General features: G+C 39.0%; 1 protein-coding gene across 24 annotated transcripts in view; it reads left to right on the top strand.

Annotated features, from left to right (window-relative positions):
• IPCEF1 (interaction protein for cytohesin exchange factors 1) overlaps window positions 1–24,203 on the top strand; it is a 164,461-nt gene that overhangs the window by 119,137 nt on the left and 21,121 nt on the right. For 21 of the 24 annotated variants that reach the window (XM_086318433.1, XM_086318422.1, XM_086318434.1 and 18 more), the window contains 5 exons: window positions 3,731–3,804; window positions 5,225–5,296; window positions 12,802–12,860; window positions 14,172–14,260; window positions 23,328–23,700. In XM_086318433.1, coding sequence (XP_086174559.1) covers window positions 3,731–3,804; window positions 5,225–5,296; window positions 12,802–12,860; window positions 14,172–14,260; window positions 23,328–23,700 — 667 coding nt within the window. The remainder of the gene's footprint in view (window positions 1–3,730; window positions 3,805–5,224; window positions 5,297–12,801; window positions 12,861–14,171; window positions 14,261–23,327; window positions 23,701–24,203) is intronic. The other 3 variants (XM_086318441.1, XM_086318442.1, XM_086318445.1) reach the window with 2 other exon arrangements.

Raw genomic sequence — 24,203 nt, 5'->3', positions numbered from 1 at the left:
AATACTTGTTTGTCAGAGTTCTGGAGCCTAGGAAGTCCAAGATCCAGGTCTCGTGGATTCCATATCAGATGAGAGGTTTCTTTCCGGTTGGAAGACAGCTGCTTTCTTGCCATATGTTCAGATGGAGGAGGCATGGGCAGGAGCGGGAAAGCACTGGTGTCTTCATCTTTTTATAAGGGCACTAATTCCATCAGAGGGGTTTCACCCTTATTACTTCATCTAAACCAAACTACTTCCCCAAGACCCCACTTAGAATACCATCAGGTTAGGGCTTCAAAATATGAATTTGGGATGTGGGGGAACACAAATATTGGGTCCATGACAGGGAGCCTGTGGAGTACTCATCGAATAGGTACATTAGGCAGTTGGATCTTGGGATGGGCGCACTAGGACTGAAAGGAGTTTGCGGCTATAGGTTTTGGATACGTGTGTACAAATGTGGTTATACACGCTGCCATGGAAGTGCGTATGATCCCCTGTGGAGGGTATTGGAATAAGAAGAGAGTGAGTTTGTACTTAGAAATCTGGGGCATAAGAAACAGAGCGGGAAAGAAGACCCTATGAAAGAAAGCAAGGAGCAGTTAAATGGGGAAGAGGGGGAGGCTGCAGAAATGCATTGTCAGAAAAGAGACATTTCATGAGGGAGGGAGTGGGCTGGAGTGTCAGTTTCCAGAGTTCAAGTAACTGAGGGCTAAAAAGGGTACATGGGATTTAGCAACATGAAAATCATTGCGGTTTTCGGTAACAACTCTTTCTGTGGACTAGTGGGTGTAGAAATCAATGAAGGTAGGAAGTAGAAACAAATGGTGAATATAAATTGTTTTATTCTTTCTAAAGTAATTGTAGGAATTTACTTTAAAATACCCTAGCCCCAAATAGCATTTTTTTAATTGAGGTAAAATTCACATGAGACTGTTGTTTAGTTGCTAAGTCAGGTCCAGCTCTTTGCGACCCCATGGACGGGTGCCCACCAGGCTCCTCTGTCTGTGGAATTTTTCAGGCAAGAATACTGGAGTGGGTTGCCATTTCCTTCTCCAGAGGATCTTCCCAACCCAGGGACTGAACCCACATCTCCTGCATTGGCAGGTGGATTCTTTATCTCTGAGCCACCAAGGAAGTCCTCACATGAGATTACCCAACTTTAATGAGTAATTCAGCGGTATTTGGTACCCTCACATGTGCAGCCACTTCCTCTATCTAGTTCTAAAACATTTTCAACAACCCAAAGGAAACTCATGCCCATTAAGCAGTTGCTCCCTATCCCCTCCTGCTTATGGCCCCTGACAACCACTAATCTGTCTTCTGTTTCTATGGATTTACCTATTTTGGCTATTTCATATAAATGAAATTATGCAATATATAGTGTTTTGTGTCACTTCTTTTCCTTTATATAATGTTCTCAAGGTTCATCCACATTAGAGTACTTATCAGTACTTCCTTTGTTTTTTATGACAGAGTAATATTCCATTGTATGGATAGGTCACTATCTGTTCCTCTGTTGATGGACCCTTAGACTGTTTCTGCTTTTTGACTATTGTGAAATAATGCTACTGTGAACACGCATGTATTTATTTGAGCACCTGTTTTCACTTCTTTTGGGGTATATAAGACTGGAATTTCTGGAGCCTAATGTAATTTTTTTTTAAACTCTAATTTTTAGTATGGGTGAGGGAGGGCTGCATTAGGAGTTTGGGATGGCAGATGCAAACTTTTATTATATAGGATGGATAAACGGCGAGATCCTACTATATAGCACAGGGAACTATATTCAATATTCTGTGATGAACCATAGTGGAAAAGCTGAATAGCTGAATCACTTAGCTATACAGCAGAAATGAACACAATATTGTAAATAAATCAATTATACTTCAATTAAATAAATGAAAAATAGTATACTTTTATATAATGCTGAGAGTCCACAAAAAAGCATTGTGCATTGTAGAGAAAGTTGAATCTCTTCAAATGCTTTACATTCTCTTTAGATAGTATTGGTGAAACCATCATCCAGTGATTAAATAGCCCATCCAAAAATAAATAAGTCTAATTGGAAAAACATATAACTTTTAAAGAAGGAAGTATCCTTTGAATTGAGTTTTGAGTTTTATAAGAAGAAAGATCTTCGAGTGAAGAGTCTGGCTAAGTTGGTGCACGTAGGAGAGAACAGACGGAACAGACCTAAGATTGGAAGTTTCACAGTTTAATTTTTCTGAAGAAAGAGTGCAAGTTACACCCTAGTTGGTGATAAGGGAAAGAAGCACAGATGAAAACATGAACTATGAGCACTCAAGGTGCTGACCTAACAACTAGCTGCCTTTAATTGTGTTTTCAAAACCAATTTTTACATATCCTCTAATAACCACTGACTCATTTACGTTTTGCTTTGTTTTTCTGGCCATGCGGTGCAGCATGTGGAATCTTAGTTCTCCCACCCATGCCCCCTGCATTGGGAACTTGGAGTCTTAACCACTGGACTGCCAGGGAAATCCTAGACTCACCTACGTTTAATGTTGTGGACTGTATTTCTCCATTCAGAGATACTAGTGTAGATGGAAGATTTGAGTTCTATCTGTGACAAGCAATCTAGCCTCCTGTGGGTCAGTTAAATTTTATTCATAAAGGCTAAGAAACTTTTTAGAGGCAGAGCAATGATTATATTCCCTGTAAAATTTTTGGTATTGTTTAATCTTTTATCTTGAAGTCTCATAGTTTTTATATAAAACTTTCATAATGAATCAGGTACAGTACAAAACTCACTAGATTTTAAATAATGGTTGGAATAAATTAGGTTAAGCTGCTGAAATGCCCAACATCTTTTATTATTTGTTGAGAAGATTTTTAATATTTATATTTGAAACACTGACATGCACTTTTTAAAAAGCATTTTATTTTGCATTGGAGTATAATCAATTAACAATGTTGTGATAGTTTCAGATGCTCAGCAGAGCAACTCAGCCATACATATACCTGTATCCATTCTCCTCTAAATGGTGTTTTAAAGTGGCATTTGTTTTATGTCCTTAGAAGTATCATTTTCCTGTGCACTCTTTCCTTTATAGAAAGAACTCGAGGAATTGATTATGGAACTGAGATTTTCCAAGACATGGCTCTGTGATTTAACCCTCTGGGAACTTACTAAACTTGAGAGAGAAAATAATGTTTGTTGAGTATCTGTTAAGTGTTTTATTTTTCCGAGCTTATTTAAATCCTATAACAACCAGTAAGTGGTGGATCCATGATATGAACCTCAATTTTAATTAACTCCAAAATCAGGCCTCTGTTCATCATGTAATAGGGCATGCTGTTAATGACTGTGTCTGTGATGCTAATTAGGTTCCACCTTAGATACTTGCGGCTCACTAGAGAAGTAGGATGAGAAAGATACTGAAGATGGCCATGGGCTCAAGAGGAAGTAGAGCTCTGATCAGTTAGCTCTGATGTTTTCTAGGAAGACAGACAAGAAGGGGTTGGGTGGGTCTTACTTGTGCCACACGTTGGCTGTCCCTAAACTGTGTCATGTTACTTCTCAGAGAAGATTCTGGATGCTTTGTTAGAAGAATATTAATTTCTCTTATAAAATGTATGTCCGGGGGAAGTCCAATGCTGATTCAGAGAAGTATCTTTTGATCCTCCTCCATTTCACTTGTTCTGTCCCTGTTCAACATATGATCTCAATAAACGAACTGCTAGGATTGATGCATTTATTCCTATTTGTGGTGTGTGTTTATTTCAGGCAGAAAAAGCTGATGGATTTGTTAACCTGCCTGATTTCACAATAGAGAAAGCATCTGAATGCAAGAAAAAGCAGTAAGTTGTCTATCATTTCCCACAACATAATGGGGCCAAGATAACAGCCTTTTTATAAGCTCCTCAGGTGATATGGTGGTTTAGAAGTTCATGATGATGATATTCAAATGTCTAAAAATTTTTACTTTATGTTTTGGCACACCAAACAGTAATAGAAGCTTTTAACCTCTTGTTTTCTGGAATTTCACTTTGTGAAGCAGATGGTTTTTAAAACCCCATGGAGCCCTGGCAGGGCATGCTGCTAATGACCATGTCCATGATCCAATGAGAAACGAGCTGCCATCCAGGACTGGCAGGGTGATCAAATGTCAAGAATGTGTCCTTGTAAAGAGAATGGCTAGTTAAATAGGACTCACAAGAGCAGCAGATATGATATGAGACCAGTTTCTTTTTCTTAGTTCATGAAATTGTCAGTAGCATTCTGAAATTGAATTCTCTGAGTTGTCTTAGACTTGGGGATTGCACCCTGATACACTTAAAGTCTAAGAGATTTGATAAGCAATGGGAGCCAGAGTCCCCAGCCTCCAGACTCCCAGTCAAGTGCTCTTCCCATAACAGGATCCATCTTCATTTTGTATATGTGTCTTTTTCATCTTTTACTTATTCTTTGTTCTGCTTTTGACATCACTTCCTGTTTTGTTAGAAAAGGGCAGTTCCCTATTGACCTGTGTTTCTAGTAGCAGCAACTGATTATTAAAAAAAAAAAAAATTAACCTGTTGTGAGCTTTAAGTCTGTGCCATTGTGATGTAGCTGCATCAGAAAGTACCTAGTGATGCATGAGGTTGCGTCGATTCTTGTGGTTTTGACCAAACCGGTCACGTACAAAAACTCTGGTCCACACTACAGGACTTCCTGTCTAAATGGTAAAGAGGAAATACTTTGTTATCGTCGATGTTTTTATACTTTTCTTTTAAACTCAAAAATCTGCCTTGTATTTTTTCTTCACCAATAGAGGATAGCTTGGTTAATGTTTTTGATGTGTTGTCACAGTGTAGAAACTTTATACTTAATTATTTTTCTATAAATGCAGTATCTGAATTTAAATATTTTGCTTGTTGGAGTTGATCTGGGTACTTTGAAGTTGCACATCTACCACTTTATATTTTAGTTTATTGTCTCTATAACAAACAGCAATTGAAAATAAAAGAATATGTTCATATGTTTTAAGAACAGACTATTGATTAGTCAAGACTAAGTCCTGGTCTGAAAGTCCTGACGTGATGAATTCACCCTCTGCTCCCTACATATAATAGAGATTAGACAATAGATATTTAATGTAATTAAAAATTCTGCTTTTGTAAATTAACAAAGAAATCAGATGAACTTACCATGTATATATTTGACTGTTTTACTGTTGACTGCACTGTTGACTGTACTAATTTCTAACTTCTCATGTGTCTGTGCTTTTCTCCTTCCAAGCGCTTTTAAGATCAGTCATCCACAGATCAAGACCTTTTATTTTGCTGCTGAGAATGTGCAGGAAATGAACCTGTAAGTAGAGAAAAATCACTCGATATAATCTTTACAGATTATTTTGGTTAAGTGTCTGAATTTTAAGCATATGTGCATTTCATTTGTTTCTGCTGCTTTACAGCCTAAACTCCTTAGCGATTATAAAGTCTTTCTGCTTTCTTTCCTAGTATTTGGAAGCATTTTGGAGCACTATACAGATCAAAATGGCTGTTTTAGGAAGAAGTAGTAGGGTTCTTCTAAGGGAAGCACTCAGACACTAGACTGAGAAAGGAAAAGACAGATGACATTGTAAGAAAATGTGAAAGTGAGAATTAGCCTCACAGGGAGAAAAGCCTGCAAGAGTTGTGTTACAGGTCCCACAGCTTTCAGAAATCTACATGGAAACTCCCTGCAGGACTTCGTATGTGCTGTGTGATTCATAGTGACTCACGTTTATCATCTCTCCATGTTCCATCCTGAACATTTTGCAGCACGTCTTGTTCAGAGTCCCTCTAATATAAAAATGTATATCACTAACTTCATTTCCTGTTTGCTCAGGTTAAGTGGAATATCCTGGTAGAGCATTGCCTGCCTTGCAACATCCCCTGCTGGTTTATATTACAGTGTGATCCCAGTGGGTCTTATTTGAATGAAACTATATATATTTGAGGTGCTTGTGGCATTGGAGGGCGTTCTGTTTAATTAAGTCCTATTCTCAGAATTGTCAATGTTTCATTGCTTTCAGTTAATTAATTAAAAATATGTGTATGGATTATCTATGATGTACTCCCTTGTAATAGATCTTGGGCATTAAAAATGAAGAATACAGATTTAATATCTCCATTCATAGAGCTTATTGTTTAACCTATTTATATTTTTGTATCTAATTATATCTATTAATTTAGACATAATGACTTTATCCTTTTGCTCTGTGTAATTTCTTTTTTGCCTGTTGCTCAAGAAACTTAAAGAAAAAAAAAACTACTTTTCACTAAGCATGCATGAGCAAGAGTACACACACACATGCACACACACACACACACAGAGCACCTTACTCTGTATCCTCACAGAAGCCCTTTGTCACTAGAATCATTCTCATCTGTTCCCTACATTTACCTTCCCATTACAAACCTTCAAATGAGGGCAGAATGGCTTTTTAACACAAAGTTAGGAAACCCTGTGTTAGAAATAACAAAGCAAGGTATTGACAATCGAGTCTTCCAAACGAGTCTTTTATTTCCTTGGACAAAGGGAGAAATAGTTTCTATCCTCTTTTGATTTTAGCTTTTCCCTCTGGCTTTCTCAAGCATCTGAGAAAAATAGGAGCAGATACACAAAAGGAGGATGAGATGGTTAGATAGCATCACTGACTCAATGGACATGAGTTTGAGTAAACTCTGAGAGATAGTGCAGAACAGGGAAGCCTGGCGTGCTATAGCCTGGGGTCACAAAAAGTCAGATATGACTTAGAAGACAACACAACAACACAAAAGGAGGAGATGAAAAACTTGACAGTCAAAGTTCTTTTTTCTCTTTTTATCTGCGTTGGTAACTCTAAATCCTATTGATTAGCAAAGTCTCAGTTCAGTTCAGTTGCTCAGTTGTGTCCAACTCTTTGTGACCCCATGGACTATAACCCACCAGGCTTCTCTGCCCACGGAATTCTCCAGTCAAGAATACTGAAGTGCGTAGCATTCCCTTCTCCAGTGAATCTTCCTGACTCAAGGATCAAACCCAGGTCTCTTGCATTGCAGTTGGACTCCTTACCTTCTGGGCCACGAGGGAAGCCCTTTTTAAGCTTTACTGGTGGTGAAATAGAGCTGCCCGTCAGCCACCTCTCCCCACCCCTATAGGCTCCTGCCAGTACCTAGCTTCTCCCACGAACTTCCTGTATCTCCAGCTTTCTTCCGTTCTGTATTCTTTCTGTTCATCCCAGGGCTGGTTCTTTCAAAGTAGTTCTGTTCACTCCAACAAGGGGGAGAGTAAGACTGACTTTACCAGGAAAACAATGACACAAAGTCTTTTGTTACCTAGAGAATTTCTCTAGCTACATGGTGAAACACATTTTAAAAGTGTGAGACCCTTACAAGATTATCTGAAACTCCTCTATTTCAGGCAAATTTGCTCTCTCAATCACACATCAGAGTTATTTAGCTCTTGCTCTCCCACTATTCCAGTTTTGCTTACATATCTGGTCCATTCATCTTCCCTTTGAAGTGATCTATCTAATGGGGAATACAGTTATATGAGCATTAGCTACACACTCTGCCTATCTGACTATTAAGTCTAAGCCTTTCACAGTTATCAAAGCCAAAGTCTTCGGGCCTTTCTATGCTGTGAAGATCTGTGTTACTTGAGATTATTTTAGCATTTATCTTTCCAGCTTACAAATAAGATTATAAATTGAAATTTGAGTGTGAGGTGTCCTGGCCCCATATTTTTGAATCTCTCAGTGACTTTTATATACAAAAATTGTCTATCTGGCCACTCATAAGTAAATGGCTCATTTTGTCTATGCCTGAATGTATCATAATTTTTTATTTGTAATATCATTATTAAGCTTTATTTGGAGAAAGCAATGGCACCCCACTCCGGTACTCTTGCCTGGAAAACCCCGAGGATGGAGGAGCCTGGTAGACTGCAAACCATGGGTTCGCTATGAGTCAGACACGACTAAGTGACTTCACTTTCACTTTTCACTTTCACGCATTGGAGAAGGACAATGGCAACCCACTCCAGTGTTCTTGCCTGAAGAATCCCAGGGACGGGGGAGCCTGGTGGGCTGCTGTCTATGGGGTCGCACAGAGTCGGACACGACTGAAGTGACTTAGCAGCAGCAGCAAGCTTTATTATTCTGAAGATGATTTTTTCTAGTAGCTAACAATGCAGAATCCCTTTGGGATTGCTAGTTAACCTCCTCCTTCTCCCACAAGACTAGGCAGAGGATGTTTAAAGATTTGCTCTTCAGTAGCCACTGAAGAACTTCCTTTCTTACTGATGAGGCGTGTTGGAGCCAGGACATAATGCCTCTGGGTATCAGTGAGACGCAGAGGTGCTGGGGAACAAGGGAGTGGTATTTGGAGAGATGGGGCCTGTTTTAGAAGTTCCCCTCCTTGAGAAACTGCCTTTTTGGGTGGTGACGTTTCTCATGAAGGAAAAGGTAATTAAGTTTAAGAAACACTGTGTGTTCTGCAGGGACCCTCAATTTACAAGTGCAGGGGTGAGTAATTAAGGGTAATGTAAAAGTTGGTTTCTAAACAAAGGCTGGTGGTAGCTGCCTTTCTCAGGCAGTGTTTGTGGGAAGAATGTTCTCATTTTGTACATCAATTTCTTAACACTTGTACTTCTTCAACGCACACATTCACAGCAAGTTAACATACAACAAACTCCCAGGAAACATCTGTCGTCTTCTTTTATATAAATATAAGTCTTTTTGCATCTATCTATTTAGCTACAAATAGAAAGTTTTCTACTGCCTAGATGTTAAAAAAAAAAAAAAAGTTCTTAGCAAAGAAGGTACTCTAAGCCTGTAGGTTCTAGAAAGAAAACAAACAAAATTCTGAACAATCACGAGTTTTCCCAGCAAGTAACTGATAGTGTCAATTACAGGGAGAAGAGTTTTGAGTGAGGGCTGAAAGGAATCTTTTCTTTACTGTCAGTATTCTTCCGTTCTGCTCATTTCTGAAAAGGAACTTAGGAATGTCTTTACTTGATTCAGGCATTCTGAATCCATCATTTTTTTTTTGCATTGATATGTTAAAGAATTTTGTCTATTTCATTTTGAGATGCTTTTTTTTGGGGGGGGGAGTCAAATGCAATTATAAAATTATGAAATCAGGAATAAACTAGGGATTAGTTAGCCATTAAATTCATTGTGCTTTGCCTGATCAGTTTTTAAAAATGTATTTTTAAGTGTTTAGTTGAGTAATGTGTAAAACACATTCTTGTAAAAAAAAGTCTTGTAATATAGAAGTATGTAAAATGAAAAACCTCCCATCCCCCCAACTTTACTTCCCAATTTAACTTCTCTCCCTAACATTAAGCCACTTTTCACAATAAGACTATATCCTCTCTGATGCTTTGCTTTGCAAATCAAGTCCTGCACACGGTTTTAGAAGCACATTGATGACATGAATACACTACTATGTATAAAGTAGGTAACTATTGAGAACCTACCATATAGTACAGGGAGCTCTATTCAGTGATCTCTGGTGACCTAAATGGGAAGGAAATACAAAAAAGAGGGGATATGTGTCTGTATAGCTGATTCACTTTGCTATACAGCAGAAACCAACACAACATTGTAAAGCAATTACAATGAAAATTAATTTAAAAAGGAAGCACATTGAATCAGGATAAACACTTTGTTTTGTATTTGCTTTTTTTACTTAACAGTATGTTAGGATTTTTCCAGGTCATGACAAGGCTCCCTCACCCAACCGCAGTCTTTTTATTAGTTTCTTTATAACATGGTACTGATGGAATTGTTACCATACTTCATCCATTTTTCTGTTAATGGACAATTCTATTGTATCCATTTTTTTTTGTCATTGCAAGGCTATCGAATTAATATTCTTCCATATTTCTTATATACATGAAGATGTGTTTTGAAGGATAGATATTTAGAATTAGAATTATTTGGTGAAGGGGAATGAATATATTTTGAATTCAGTTCAGTTCAGTTCAGTCGTTCAGTCGTGTCCGACTCTTTGCAACCCCATGAATCATAGCACGCCAGGCCTCCCTGTCCATCACCAACTTCCGGACTTCACTCAAACTCATGTCCATCGAGTCAGTGATGCCATCCAGCCATCTCATCCTCTGTTGTCCCCTTCTCTTCCTGTCCCCAGTCCCTCCCAGCATCAGGGTCTTTTCCAGTGAGTCAACTCTTCACATGAGGTGGCCAAAGTATTGGAGTTTCAGCTTCAGCATCAGTCCTTCCAATGAACAGCCAGGACTGATCTCCTTTAGGATGGACTGGCTGGATCTCCTTGCAGTCCAAGGAACTCTCAAGAGTCTTCTCCAACACCGCAGTTCAAAAGCATCGATTCTTTGGTGCTCAGCTTTCTTCACAGTCCAACTCTCACATCCCTAGATGACCACTGGAAAAACCATAGCCTTGACTGGATGGAGGCAAAGTAATGTCTCTGCTTTTCAATATGCTATCTAGGTTGGTCATAACTTTCCTTCCAAGGAGCAAGCGTCTTTTAATTTCATGGCTGCAATCACCATCTGCAGTGATTTTGGAGCCTCAACAAATAAAGTCTGACAGTTTACACTGTTTCCCCATCTATTTCCCATGAAGTGATGGGACCAGATGCCATGATCTTCGTTTTCTGAATGTCGAGCTTTAAGCCAACTTTTTCACTCTCTTCTTTCACTTTCATCAAGAGGCTTTTTAGTTCCTCTTCACTTTCTGCCATAAGGGTGGTGTCATCTGCATATCTGAGGTTATTGATATTTTTCCCGGCAATCTTGATTCCAGCTTGTGCTTCTTCCAGCCCAGCGTTTCTCATGATGTACTCTGCATAGAAGTTAAACAAGCAGGGTTACAACATACAACCTTGATGTACTCCTTTTCCTATTTGGAACCAGTCTGTTGTTCCATGTCCAGTTCTAACTGTTGCTTCCTGACCTGCGTATAGGTTTCTCAAGAGGCAGGTCAGGTAGTATCATCCAATTAACTGCTTGATATTGACTGTACCAGTTTTTTAGGGTCAACTCAACAAAGGATGAGACTGTTTATCTTGAAATCTAGAAATTAGCAATATTTAAAAATTTTGCCAATCTCAGGGTGAACAATATTTGCTTGTGCTTGAATATGCATTTTCTAAAATATTATTGAGGCTGAGAATTTTCCCTTATATTTATTAGCCATTTGTAGCTTTTTGTCATTTTCCATTTCTTTGTTTTGTTTATTTTGCAGTTGAGTCTTGATGAACATTTTTCAGTTCCTCTGGCATGATCTTGGCTTGGGTCTTGGTCTAGTTTTAAGTGGCCACTTAGAGACACGTGTTTATCATGATACAAAAGGGGACTTCCTAAATGAGGCTGAAACTCATCTTGCTTCTTATAGAAAGTTCTATTTTATTTGAGGGCTGGGTAAAGATTCCTAATTTGTTGACAATTGCAGATTTGGGAATATGCAGTGTTTATGCTTTGGTGAGGGTGTAGCTGGATAGTTTATGACGCATTATTGGACTAGCAAAAATAAAACATCAGATCAGATCAGATCAGATCAGTCGCTCAGTCGTGTCCGAAGTGAGTCAATAAGTGCATAGCATTATTATCGTCATTTTGTTGATAGTTGACTTCAGCTACTTATTTTTCAAAAAAAGATTAATATGTATTATGGAATATGTTTTTAAAATAAAGAAAAGTAGAAAGAAATGGGAAATAGGTCATTTAGATTATCACTGTCCCCAAATAATATTTTTCCTTTAAATAGGTTATATCAGTTCAGTTCAGTCCCTCAGGCGTGTCCGACTCTCTGTGACCCCATGAATTGCAGCACGCCAGGCCTCCCTGTCCATCACCAACTCCCGGACTCAAACTCATGTCCATCGAGTTGGTGATGCCATCCAGCCATCTCATCCTCTGTCGTCCCCTTCTCCTCCTGCCCCCAATCCCTCCCAGCATCAGAGTCTTTTCCAATGAGTCAACTCTTCACATGGGGTGGCCAAAGTATTGGAGTTTCAGCTTTAGCATCAGTCCTTCCAATGAACACCCAGGACTGATCTACTTTAGAATGGACTGGTTGGATCTCCTTGCAGTCCAAATAGGTTATATAGCTAGGAACATATGAAATAGATGCATTTTATGTGTTTTAAAAATTTGTGTATTAAAATAAATTTCTAACTGAACCCTTGGCCTGAAGTCATAAGCCACATTTGCGTTCATTCCCTCAGGTTTGTCTAGTTCTATTTTTATTATGGATGTGTAGTTGAAATTCATTGCCAATAATGGTAAGTCAATGGAAAATGAGACATTGTCAGTTTTACCTTATATAAAATTTTTCAAGAAATTGAAAATTTCCCCAGCTTAGGAATAACTGTGAAACTCTGGCCAGATCTTTTTCCTTATTGATATAAAGATCATGGTTTAAAAATAGATCATCATCACTTTTTGTGAAGTAAGCTTACATTTTAAGAATTAAAGAGAACTTTAAAGGTCAAGTTATGAAATTCATTTTGATGGTTGTGAAAGAATTTCAAATATGCAATTACAAAATGTATATTTGTTTGTATATTTAGAATATCTAATGTAGTTACCCACTTTAACTAGCTGTATAATGGGCCATCTCATTTCTTATCCTCATTTCGTATCATATTGCTTATGACACGGATCATAGTGTGAAACCAGTGGTCTTAGGTTTCCATAACACATGTTTAGGCTGTTTCTGAAAACATTTATACTGATATAGCACTACGATTAATTTCGTTATAAAGTCTGATACAAGACCTTCCTCTGGGGTCTAGGATAAGGGTGACTAGGTGAGGGACCAATCTCCCTGGTCAAACGTCTATTTTCTATTTGAATTTTAGGTGGTTAAACAAATTGGGATTAGCTGAAATCCATCCTGAATCCACTTCAAAGGATGAAGGTATGTTCTATTTTCAATTTCTGAAACTTTAACAAGCATCTGAGAATAGGGTGAAAATACAAAGTCAAGTTCTATGTAGAGCCTTGTTCTAATGAAACATACCTTGTTATTTAAAATTATCTGAAAATATGTAGAGACAGACATAATCACACTGGCTCACTAACATGGAATAGAGCCTCCCGGGCTGGCTAAGAATGCTTTTCACACTTCACCCACACATTAGCAGCTGTAGGCTTCATGGAGATCGCAGTCAATTGCCAATGCAAATGTTTTATTGCCCCACTTACTGAATTCTTACTCATCGGTGTGATCTCATCGTGATCTCTAGGCAGATAACTTTCAGCCCACTCTTTCCTCTCTGATATTTTAGTATTTTCACCAGGTGTGTGCCAAGACTAATTACCCTAAGTTTGCACCAGGAGCCTGAATGTCAGACTGGGACAAAGGCCATCTTTTTAGCTCAGTCTGTAGCTTTCAGTGTTCAAAAGCTCCAGGAGTCTAATTCTTCTTAATGATGCAGTTGCTCCTTAATATTGAGAAGAAAGATGTCTTTATGTGTCTGGGTCACAGAGCTGACACTATTTCTGAAATGCTCAGACCACATAAAACTCAGGAGTTAGAAGTAGGGAGTTATTTCTTTGGAGAGCAAAATCATAAAATCTTAAATTTAAAAATGGAAAAGTGACAACTTGTTTTAGAATAAAGAAGTATAATATGATAGTGTGAAATCAGTGTCCTAACCGTCTTCTTGATCCTCTTTTCCATAAAATAAATTCTCATGGTATATTTGCAGTATTTTATAGATTGTGAGCACAAAAATAACTACACAAAACCCTCCTCCTTATCCTGTTATGTAAGGCCTTCTGTGATACGGCATCAAGCAAACTTTCAGCTTTGTTTTCCACGCTGTCCCTTAGGGAACTCGGAAGACTTGGCGCCTGGGACTCACATTACTCTGTGTGCATCATTGGTGGTTTACTTATCCTGCCATTTGCAGCTCATTAAGATTTCTATGCTCAAAGTTAATCACTGCTGATTTTATACTCCCTTAGAGTATGACTCACAGCTCTTTTGAGGAATTAGTTTTATTTTCCCTGAGCTATGATTAGTCCTCTTTCTGCCTAGTGGACACTCTTTGAGGGCAGAAACCCTAACAGAGAGAAACTCTTATGTATCAGGTAGCCCACTAGATGAGGACTTTCTGAATTGGATTGGAATTGCGATAGCCAGATGGAAAAAAACCTCTGCTCATGCATTATGGAATAAGTGATGACAGCGTTGAAACATTCAGCATTTTCCTTTTTGTTCTAGAATGCTACAGTGAGAGTGAACAGGAAGATCCTGAAATAGCGGTCCAGACACCACCCCTTCATCACTCTGCAGAAAGTCTCTCTCCTTCGGTAGGTACCAAATTAGCCTGTTGCTCATCGATCAAACATATGGATGTCATTCCTTCCAGCTGGGTAGAAACTACCTTGACTGATACGTTTTTAGAGCAGGCTAAATAAAGGTATTGCCAAAAAGCAAGTGTAATTCCCGGGGTGCCATAGCAACCCATTAGTATGACAAATTTGGTGCATTTGTTTGTGACCTACAAGTGTATTATGCCCAGAGGATTCATGCTAATGCAGAGGGCTTCTAGGTAATAGGCCGATGCTGGCAAAGATTTATTTTATAACATTTATTTATACCCTACTTGTTCTCAGAAAGAATTGAAAATGCCTTTCCTAGGTGCAGGCCCTATAGTGATGTAAAATGAATGTAAAGGGGGTAAAGGCAAGACCATGAAGAGAAATTTAGAATCAGAAAGAGAGCTGGAAGCCAGGAGTGGGGTTAGAGCATTAAATCTGCCTATAGAATGATTCGGTGTGTTCACCAGAGAGCAGTCCACGTTTGATTCGAAACTTTGGAAGCATCCAGTGTAAGTTCAGGTTATTGATGGACATTAAGACTATGAAAGTGAGTGTTAGTCACTCAGTCGTGTCTGACTCTTTGCGACCCCATGGACTGTAGCCCACCAGGCTCCTCTGTCCATAGAATTCTCCAGGCAAGAATACTGGAGTGGGTTGCCATTTCCTTCTCCAGGGGATCTTCCGACCCAGGGACGGAACCCACATCTCTTACGTCTCCAGCCTTGGCAGGGGGATTCTTGACCACTAGCGCTGCCTGGGAAACCCCCTCTAACTTTACAGGACATGACTTTTCCACAGTACCATGACACTCATCCATCCATAGACCCCAGTAACTATAAGTTCTCATAGGTTACAGCATCTCCTTTGCCGACCAAAATTCTTCTGCCAGAATTTTCTATTTTGTGTGATAAGGTTTTTAATCTTTATTTGCATTTTTCCAGTTCCTGAGTTAAAGGTGTTAATATCATTTAAATAATGAGCTCTACTGCTTTTATTTGCTATCAGTGGAGAATTATGGTCACATTTCTAATTTATTTGGCTAGCAGTCAAGACCAGAAGTAAATATTTGTTGAATGAATGTTTATTTAAAATTTCTATTAAATAGGATTAGCCAAAGTTAAGCAAGATATAAATAAAATTAAATGTTGACTATGGTAAAATGTAGACCAATTTTTTAACTAGATGTACAATATAGCCTTTCTTAATATATTCTTAGCTTTCCCTTGATGTAGACTGAATCCTCTTCTAAAGTTAGCCTTGTTGGCTTAATGGAGAAGCCTATATTTTTGTTTAGTTTCTTTTTGTCTTTGTCTCTTTCTCTCTGTGTCTCTCCTTCTCTATCTCATATGAATTATTTTAGTTCTAAAATATTGTGATTTTAAGTTTTATAAATGGCAAACTATATCACAGATTCAGTTCAGTTCAGACGCTCAGTCGGGTCCGACTTTTTGTGACCTCATGGACTGCAACATGCCAGGCCTCCCTGTCCATCACCAACTCCTGGGGTTTACTCAAACTCATGTCCATTGAGTCAGTGATGCCATCCAACCATCTCATCCTCTGTCGTCCCCTTCTCCTCCTCTGTCTCCTCCTGCCTTCAATCTTTCCCAGCATCAGGGTCTTTTCAAATGAGTCAGCTCTTTGCATCAGGTGGCCAAAGTATTGGAGTTTACAAAGAGCTTTTTAAGGGATCTAGACCTCTACTTGGTGAATGTAAAAGCAACCACATTGTCATCTTAGATGAAGGATCATGGCTGAGTTGCATTATATGATGATTTGTCGTGTTGTTCAGTCACTAAATCGTGTCTGACTCTTTGTGACCCCATGGACTGCAGCATGCCAGGCTTCCCTGTCCTTCACCATCTCCCAGAGTTTGCTCAAATTCATGTTCGTTCAGTCGGTGATGCTATCTGACTGTCTCATCCTCTGCTGTCCCCTTCTCCTTTTGCCCTCACTCTTTCCCAGCATCAGGGTCTTTTCCATTGAGTTGGCTCTTCTCATCAGGTGGCCAAAGTATTGGAGCTTCACCTTCAGCATCAGTCCTTCCAGTGAATATTCAGGGTTGATTTCCTTTAACATTGACTGATTGGACCTCTTTGCTGTCCAAGTACTCTTTAGGATAGTGGTTCTCAATAAATATTAAATGAATGAATAAGCATATGCCTGATAAAGTCACTTCGGTCATGTCCGACTCTTTGCAACCCTATGGACTTAGCCCATCAGGCTCTTCTGTTCATGTAATTCTCCAGGCAAAGAAACTGGAGTGGACGGCCATGCCCTCCTCCAGGGAATCTTCCCAACCCAGGGACCGAACTCTAGTATCTGACAGCTCCTGCACTGGCAGGCGGGTTCTTTACCACTGAGCCACCCGGGAAGCCTGAATAAGCATTTAAGCAGCGTCAAGTTACCAGACAACGCTTTTTAAAAATTAAACTTGAAAAATATTTGTAACAAATTTTTAATGATCTTTGAGCTTTTAAATCACTTTATATCATATAAAATTAATGAGTTTGAAATATAATGAGGTCAGTTCCTTTTTTGCTGTTTTGTGGGTTTCAAGAAATCATGGGTGGTGATTTTCACAAAGGATCTTCCAAAGTGAAACCTACAGAGTCCCATCTATCTTAAGCCTGCCAAAAAGCTTTCCCTTTTTAATTTCTCTGTAAATAAATGGATGTCCTTTCCATTATCCATCCTGTGGGGCCTTCTCAAGAAGAATAAACATGAACAGAAATCTCTTATTTACTCAAAGACCCTGTAATATTCCTTATGCTCTTTGTGAAATGTGGTTTCACCCATGAGAAGCATAGGTCCAAACTGGTCTGGTGCTGAAATCTTACTGTTTATAGAAATCAAAATGATTGGACATAGAATTAAAATTTTAATTCAAGATTTTATCATTTTTGAAATAATTTTCTAGAATAGTAATTATTTTATACTCATGAATTCATTATTCCAAAATGAAAGTTCATTACCACAAAATTAAAAAAAATAAAACAAGAACTTGGGAAAGATTTGGGTGTTTGGGAGTTTGGTTTTATTTTGTCTTCTTTACTTGTCTAGGCTTAGATAGCTCAGTCATGACTAGCCTATGCCGGATTCAGCCAAAAAATGTTTGCTCTTGCTCTGTACAAACGTTACCATAATCTCAAAAATTTCATCTGTTTAAATAAAAAGCTTAAGTGTTATTTTAACCAAGTGTCTAGCATGTCTGTTTTTCAGAAACAAGAGAAAACAAAAACAAAATCTGCCTGGGATATATGTGAGCAGCAGCAACACATTCTGTTTCTAAGGAACATAAAATCTAACTGTTCAACATTTATCTATTTCTAATACATTCCTTCAGAAAAATAATGTTAGCCTTAGTGGTCTTCCAGACAATGCTTAACTTAGAACTTTAAGGAATAACATTTGATTGACATTTGGAATAACATTCTAAACACTGCTCCCATCTCAGTGACCTAACTTAGTGGTCTCACATCCATCCTTAAGTCCATTTGTATTGAAACAAGCATTCCCTGGGCTCCTGCTATAACATTAGGTAAGACTATCATCATATAAGCTCAGCATTAAGAAAAGTAAGCTCATGGCATCCCATCCCATCACTTCATGACAGATAGAAGGGGAAAAAGTGGAAGGAGTGACAGAGTTTATTTTCTTGGGCTCCAAAACCACTGAAGACGGTGACTGCAGCCATGCAATTAAAAGGTGCTTGCTCCTTGGAAGGAAACCTATGACGAATATAGACAGCACATTAAAAAATGCAGACATTACTTTGCTGACCATTCTGAAGGAGATCAGCCCTGGGATTTCTTTGGAAGAAATGATGCTAAAGCTGAAACTCCAGTACTTCGGCCACCTCATGCAAAGAGTTGACTCATTGGAAAAGACTCTGATGCTGGGAGGGATTGGGGGCAGGAGGAGAAGGGGACGACAGAGGATGAGATGGCTGGATGGCATCACTGACTCGATGGACGTGAGTCTGGGTGAGCTCCGGGAGTTGGTGATGGACAGGGAGGCCTGGCGTGCTGCGATTCACGGGGTCGCAAAGAGTTGGACACGACTGAGTGACTGAACTGAACTGAACTGAAGGACTTTGATGTTTTGAGTTCCTCAGCCTTTGGGTGTTTTGAGCAGAGAAGTGATGTGAACAATGTCCAGTTTGAAAGGACCACTCAGGCTGCCATGTAGGAGTGACCTGTGACATAGGGAGAAAGTCCAGAAGCAAAGAAATGTAAGGAAAAGTGTTCAGTCATCTAGTGTGAGAAGTGAGGATTGGGGTCAGGGTGTAGTTGAGAGATGGAATGGTTGGATTTTGAACATAGTTCTAAGACCAATTGGTGGATCAGATATGAGAGAAACTGAGAAGATATTATCATCCCAGATTTAAGCAGCTCATGGAAATTATTTTAGCACCATAGTCCTTATATTTTAACGCTTTTCAGAAGTACAGTTCCTTTATATCCAAAAGATGGGGGAAAATCAACTAAAAAAAATCAAAGAAGCAATAAGTAGAAACAAACGCTGCACATTGTGGCTCATTGGGCAGAGGCAGAGGAAGAGGTCAGAGATTAAACACAAGAAGGGGTAAAAACAGTTGTAGAAATTCAAATTTAATCTTACTAGGATAGTTCTTGCTCAGTTATTTACTGGAGGAAACGATCTTTAGTTACGTGTGCTATATATAATAATAGAAATGTATGTAAGGGAGATAGTATGGATGAAAAATTGGATGAAAAAATTTTGGATGAAAAATAAGTGGATTTAAAATTATTTGTGCATTACTTTTGTATTTTCATGTACTTTGACTAAAGTTGCTTAAGATTTATATGCTGACTCACTCCTTTCTAATTACAGGCTTTTGGTGGCCATTTTAAACTCTTTTTTGCCATGTCATGCTTGTGCTTTAAAAGCAATTCAAAGAAAAGAATTTTAGAGCTAATCAGCTTTTTAACTAAGCTTCTTCAATGATTAAAAATGTCTTATACAGAAAATGGGGAGAAACATGTCTTATTGATTATTTTATTTAATAACGCACATAGTTTCCTCATGAAAACTAAGATTTTAAAAATGTCCTGTATTTTCTTATTAAAAAATAGCATTTTAAAACCCAATTGTTGTCTAAGAAGTGAAACAGCATGCAATTATTAATCAATAATAAATAAAATAATTTTGTTTGAGATTGTGAAGACATTTGTGGGAATATTGGCATTGCAAGCAGTAATTCTGGATCCCGGGATTAGGATAAATCATCCATAGCACTTTGCAGAGAATTCCAGGGTGCTCCTGAGTAAGAGACTGAACTTCTCTAGGCACTTTTCTTGTACAGCTGGCTGTCTAGACCAGCCTTTGGAGCATTGGTTTATTTGTTGTTTGGTCACTAAGTCATGTCTGACTCTTTTGTGAGTGCGTGGATTATAGCCTGCCAGGCTCTTCTGTCCATGAGATTTCCCTGACAAGAATACTGGAGTGGTTGCCATTTCCTTCTCCAGGGGGTTTTCCCAACCCAGGGATCGAACGGCATCCCTTGAGTCTCCTGCATTGACAGGGGAATTTTTTTACTGCTGAGCCAGCTGGGCAGCCCCCTTTTAGTTATTACCAACTACTAGTTTATTAATGTCAGGCACAAATGCAAAACATGGAGACACAAAAATGATTAAAAACAGCCTTCTCTCAAGTAACTCAGCAAAAAAGAAGAGCAAGTTGTTCAACAATTACAGTAATAGTTGACAAATAAAATTATATTCCACCTGGTATAATAGAAGTAAGCATGGGAGAACCAGGCAAAGATGCCTGCCTCTCCCTGAGGCAACCAGTGAAGGCTTCCAGGAGGAGCTAGCCCTTGAATGGATACTTGAATGGTTCATAGAAGGCAGTGAGCTAAAAGTTCTCAGTTTGACTTGTTATAGGTAGCTAGAGAGTCATAGAAATAGTGAACCGAGTTTAGCACTGCAGGGTTTGCAAAGCTCATTCCCATATTGATTCTCTGTGGCAGCACTCCAGGGAACTTTAGATTTGTGTCCACCTTTCTTTGAATGAAAATTCCCTCTGACCTGGTACATATCATCTTTTTCTCATTTGTTTGTCCTTCTTTCTGGTTCTTTTCTTATTCTCTTTTGTCCCTCACCCTTCTTTTCTCTGTTCAAAAATCAGCTTTATAAATGCTACATGGTGCTGGAAAAAAATGGATTGGGAGCATTTGCTGTGTGTTTGAGGAGTACCACAACAGAGTACATTTCCTAGAAATTTCTGATGCTCATTGACATAGTCTTTTAAGTCTTTCATTCTTTTAGGCAGAGTTTTTAAGTTCAAAAAGGCTTATGAAAAATGCTGCAGCAACAGCTTTTTGCACAAATAGCTTATTTTGCTATAATCAAATTACAGTAGTATCAGTAGGAGCAACAGGAAAAGCTTGTGCTTGGTCTCTTTTCAGGAAAGGAAACTGATCACACTGAAGCCAAGTTTGACTAAAATAGCTCACAATAGGGGACCATGTCAGCACTGGGCCTGAATGGGTATTTTTGTTAATATTTATTCTGTAGATCTTGTTAAAGAGTAAACAAGTCTTGGCCTTTATTTGGACAGTTTGGTAGGGGGGTGTATTAACTCCTTCAGATCGCTAGGGTTTTCCTTTGTTGTTGTAGTTGCTTTTTAGTGAACTGCAGATCTTGGATCTCCCAGCTAAGTGGTCTAGGTGGTTGAAGGCAGCCAGTTTGAAAGCTCATTGACATTCCTGAAAGGAAAGTTTTCATGTCATGCCAAACATGTTGCTATTAGGAAGACGTGTGTGATGAATTAGTGTCCTCAAGCAGTTCAGTTCAGTCACTCAGTCTGACTCTTTGCAGCCCCATGGACTGCAGCGCACCAGGCTTCCCTGTCCATCACCACTCCTGGACCTTGCTCAAACTCACGTCCATCGAATTGGTGATGCCATTCAACTGCCTCACCCTCTGTTATCTCCTTCTCCTTCTGCCATCAATCTTTCCCAGCATCAGGGTCTTTTCCAATGAGTCAGTTCTTCACATCAGGTGGCCAAAGTATTGAAGCTTCAGCTTCAGTGTTAGTCCTTTCAATGAATATTGAGAATAGATTTCCTTTAGAACTGACTGGTTGGATCTCCTTGAAGTCCAAGGGCTCTCAAGAGTCTTCTCCAACACCACAGTTCAAAAGTATCAATTCTTCAGTGCTCAGCTTTCTTTATGGTCCAATTCTCACATCCATACATGACTACTGGAAAAACCACAGCTTTGACTAGAAGACCTTTGATGGCAAAGTAATGTCTCTGTTTTTTAATATGCTGTCTAAGTTGGTCATAGCTTTTCTTCTAAGGAGAAAGTGTCTTTGAATTTCATGGCTGCAGTCACCATCTGTAGTGATTTTGGAGCCCAAGAAAATAAAGTCTGTCACTGTTTCCATTGTTTCCCCATCTATTTGCCATGAAGTGATGGGATCGGATGCCATGATCTTCACTTTGTGAATGTTGAATTTTAAGCCAGTATTTTCACTTAATATATTAACTAGATGCTTTAGTGCCATGGCTCAGTGGGTAAAGAATCCGCCTGGCTCAATGAGTAAAGAATCCGCTTGTAATGCAGGAGACACAGGAGACACAGGTTCCATCCTTATGTCAGGAAGATCTCCTGGAGGAGGAAATGGAAACCCATTCCACTATTCTTGCTTGGAAAGTTCCACGGACAGAGGAGCCTGGCAGGCTATAGTACAAAGGTTTGCAAAGAGCTGGACATGACTGAGTAACTAAAAATGCATGCTGCTTATTTATTTATTGCTTATTTGACAATCCATGTCTAGCTTGCAGCTAGCTAGGCACTCATTGGATATTTACTGATTTTTCCATCAGAACATAAAGCTTAGAATCTGAAAAATTCTTGGGAACATATTAATTTAGAGCAAAGTCAACTATCCTGAATTAGTTGCAATCATTCTGAGTGTTTTGGGAGAGGGTCCTACTTTGCTTTTTGGCTCCTTCCCTTGAACAGTCTCCTCCCTACCACTTCCTCCACTTCCTTGGAGTTCTGAATGCTTGAAATTGACAGCAGGATCTCATAGAATGATGTAATGAAACAGAACCAGAACACAGACTTCGCTGTCTTATCTGCCACTGGAGATATAGGGTAACCCCAGAGCACTGGTGTTTAGACTTTTGGATTTTTATTGAATGATAAAATTAAAAACGGAGGACCAGCATCTAGTTGCCAAATCTTTATTTTGCTATGCAGAACATTTAAAAAGCTCCAAAAAGACAAAAGGTAATAGCTACCATTACCATTTTCCAAAAGAAAGCGTATGTTTTAATGCAAATATATGATAAAGATAAAATGTCAGAATAAATGAAGTTCTTCTCAAGAGAGGACATTGGTGTTGTTGCATTGATAGACTGGTGAAAATTTTACCAAGGCTGTCATTCACCCTTGAATTGTGTGTCAGCAGCTGCTTTCAGAAGATCCTACATCATCAACCCATTTCTCATAGTTCTTGGTTTCCTTTAATGAATTAGGACCCTGCATATGTATTCTTGTCTTTTTTGGAGAAAGTTTATTGACATTTTAAAATTATTGAAGAGTGAATGAGTTAACATTAGTTCACCTAATTATGTAGTTATGAGCTGATACTGGTCATGTGCTAAAGAATATCTGAAAAACATTTGAGAGTATAAATACATGTGTTTTGTCTACATCACTGGTCTTCCATTCAGTTCGTGTTATTATGCTTCCTGTTTGGCTCCAGCTTTTTCTTTCTTTTAATTACCTTTCTTAAGAGTTTTTGCCCGATCAGTGAAAATTCAGTAATCTACTTTTTGCTCAAAGTGTCCTTCAGTGTTCCAGAGAATTCCTCAAAGAGGTCTTCTAAGTATTTGGGAAAATGGCATCATCATGCCTATCACACAGGTATAAACACCATCTAATTTTCTTTCAACTCTTTTATTATTGGTTCTTTTTTGAAACACTGGTCTACCTTCATTGAAAATGACAAGTAGAGAATGTTGACTTAATCATAATTTATTTCATGCTCTTTTGGTTTTCTTTGTGAAAAATAGGCTGCACAGCAGGCATCTTCATCTTCACCCAAATTGAGTGAAACATCACGTTCCTTCTCTTCCATGGAAAACATAAAAAAGACTCCCAGCAGTCTGTCTTCCTCCATATCGAGAGAAAGACAGTCCTGGATTGACATGGTGAGCAGCTCATCTGCCACTGAAGATATGGGAAAGTCTGTGACATGTGCAGTGCAGTTGCTTTCACCTGCCCCCTCAGAGGCAAATGGCCGCGGGGCCCTAGAAAACAACGCTGACGCATCAGAAAGTGGATTTTTGAACTCTCTATCGAGTGATGACACTTCTTCCTTGAGTAGCAACATTGACCATCTTACCGTCCCAGATAAGCCTGCTGGATCAAAGATGACAGACAGAGGTAAAAGCAAGAAATTATTATTTTTTTAACATAATTTTATTTATTTTTGGCTGTGCTGGGTCTTTGTTGCTATACGGGCTGCTTTCTCTAGTTGCAGTGAGCTGAGGCTACTCTCCAGCTGTGGCGTGTGGGCTTCTCCATATGGAGGCTTCTCTTGTTGCAGAGCACAGGCTCTAGGTCATGTGGGCTCAGCAGTTGTGGCTCCCGGGCTCTAGAGCACAACTCAATAGCTGTGGCTCACGGGCTGAGTTGCTCTGTGGCATGTGGGATCCTTCTGGAGTAAGGATTGAGCCCATGTCTCCTGCATTGGTGGGCAGATTCTTTGCCACTGAGCCACCAGGGAAGCCCTAAAAATTTATTTACTCTTTTCAGAGAATGGGTATTTGTATGTGGATATAGAATGCTAATGTGGATTATAGAAAGAATGTTGGAAGTCTTGAATGATTCGATAATTAAGTCAAGTGAGGCGAAGTGCGGAGGTTACTTCTGTAGAGGAGGTTGCA

This window comes from Bos grunniens, chromosome 9, assembly GCF_055505025.1.
Source record: "Bos grunniens cultivar Pamir isolate PY7600 chromosome 9, Bosgru_T2T1.0, whole genome shotgun sequence".
NCBI classification, from domain to species: Eukaryota; Metazoa; Chordata; class Mammalia; order Artiodactyla; family Bovidae; genus Bos; species Bos grunniens.
Note: the sequence above shows the minus strand (reverse complement) of the source record. Positions and strands in the feature narration are given on the sequence as shown.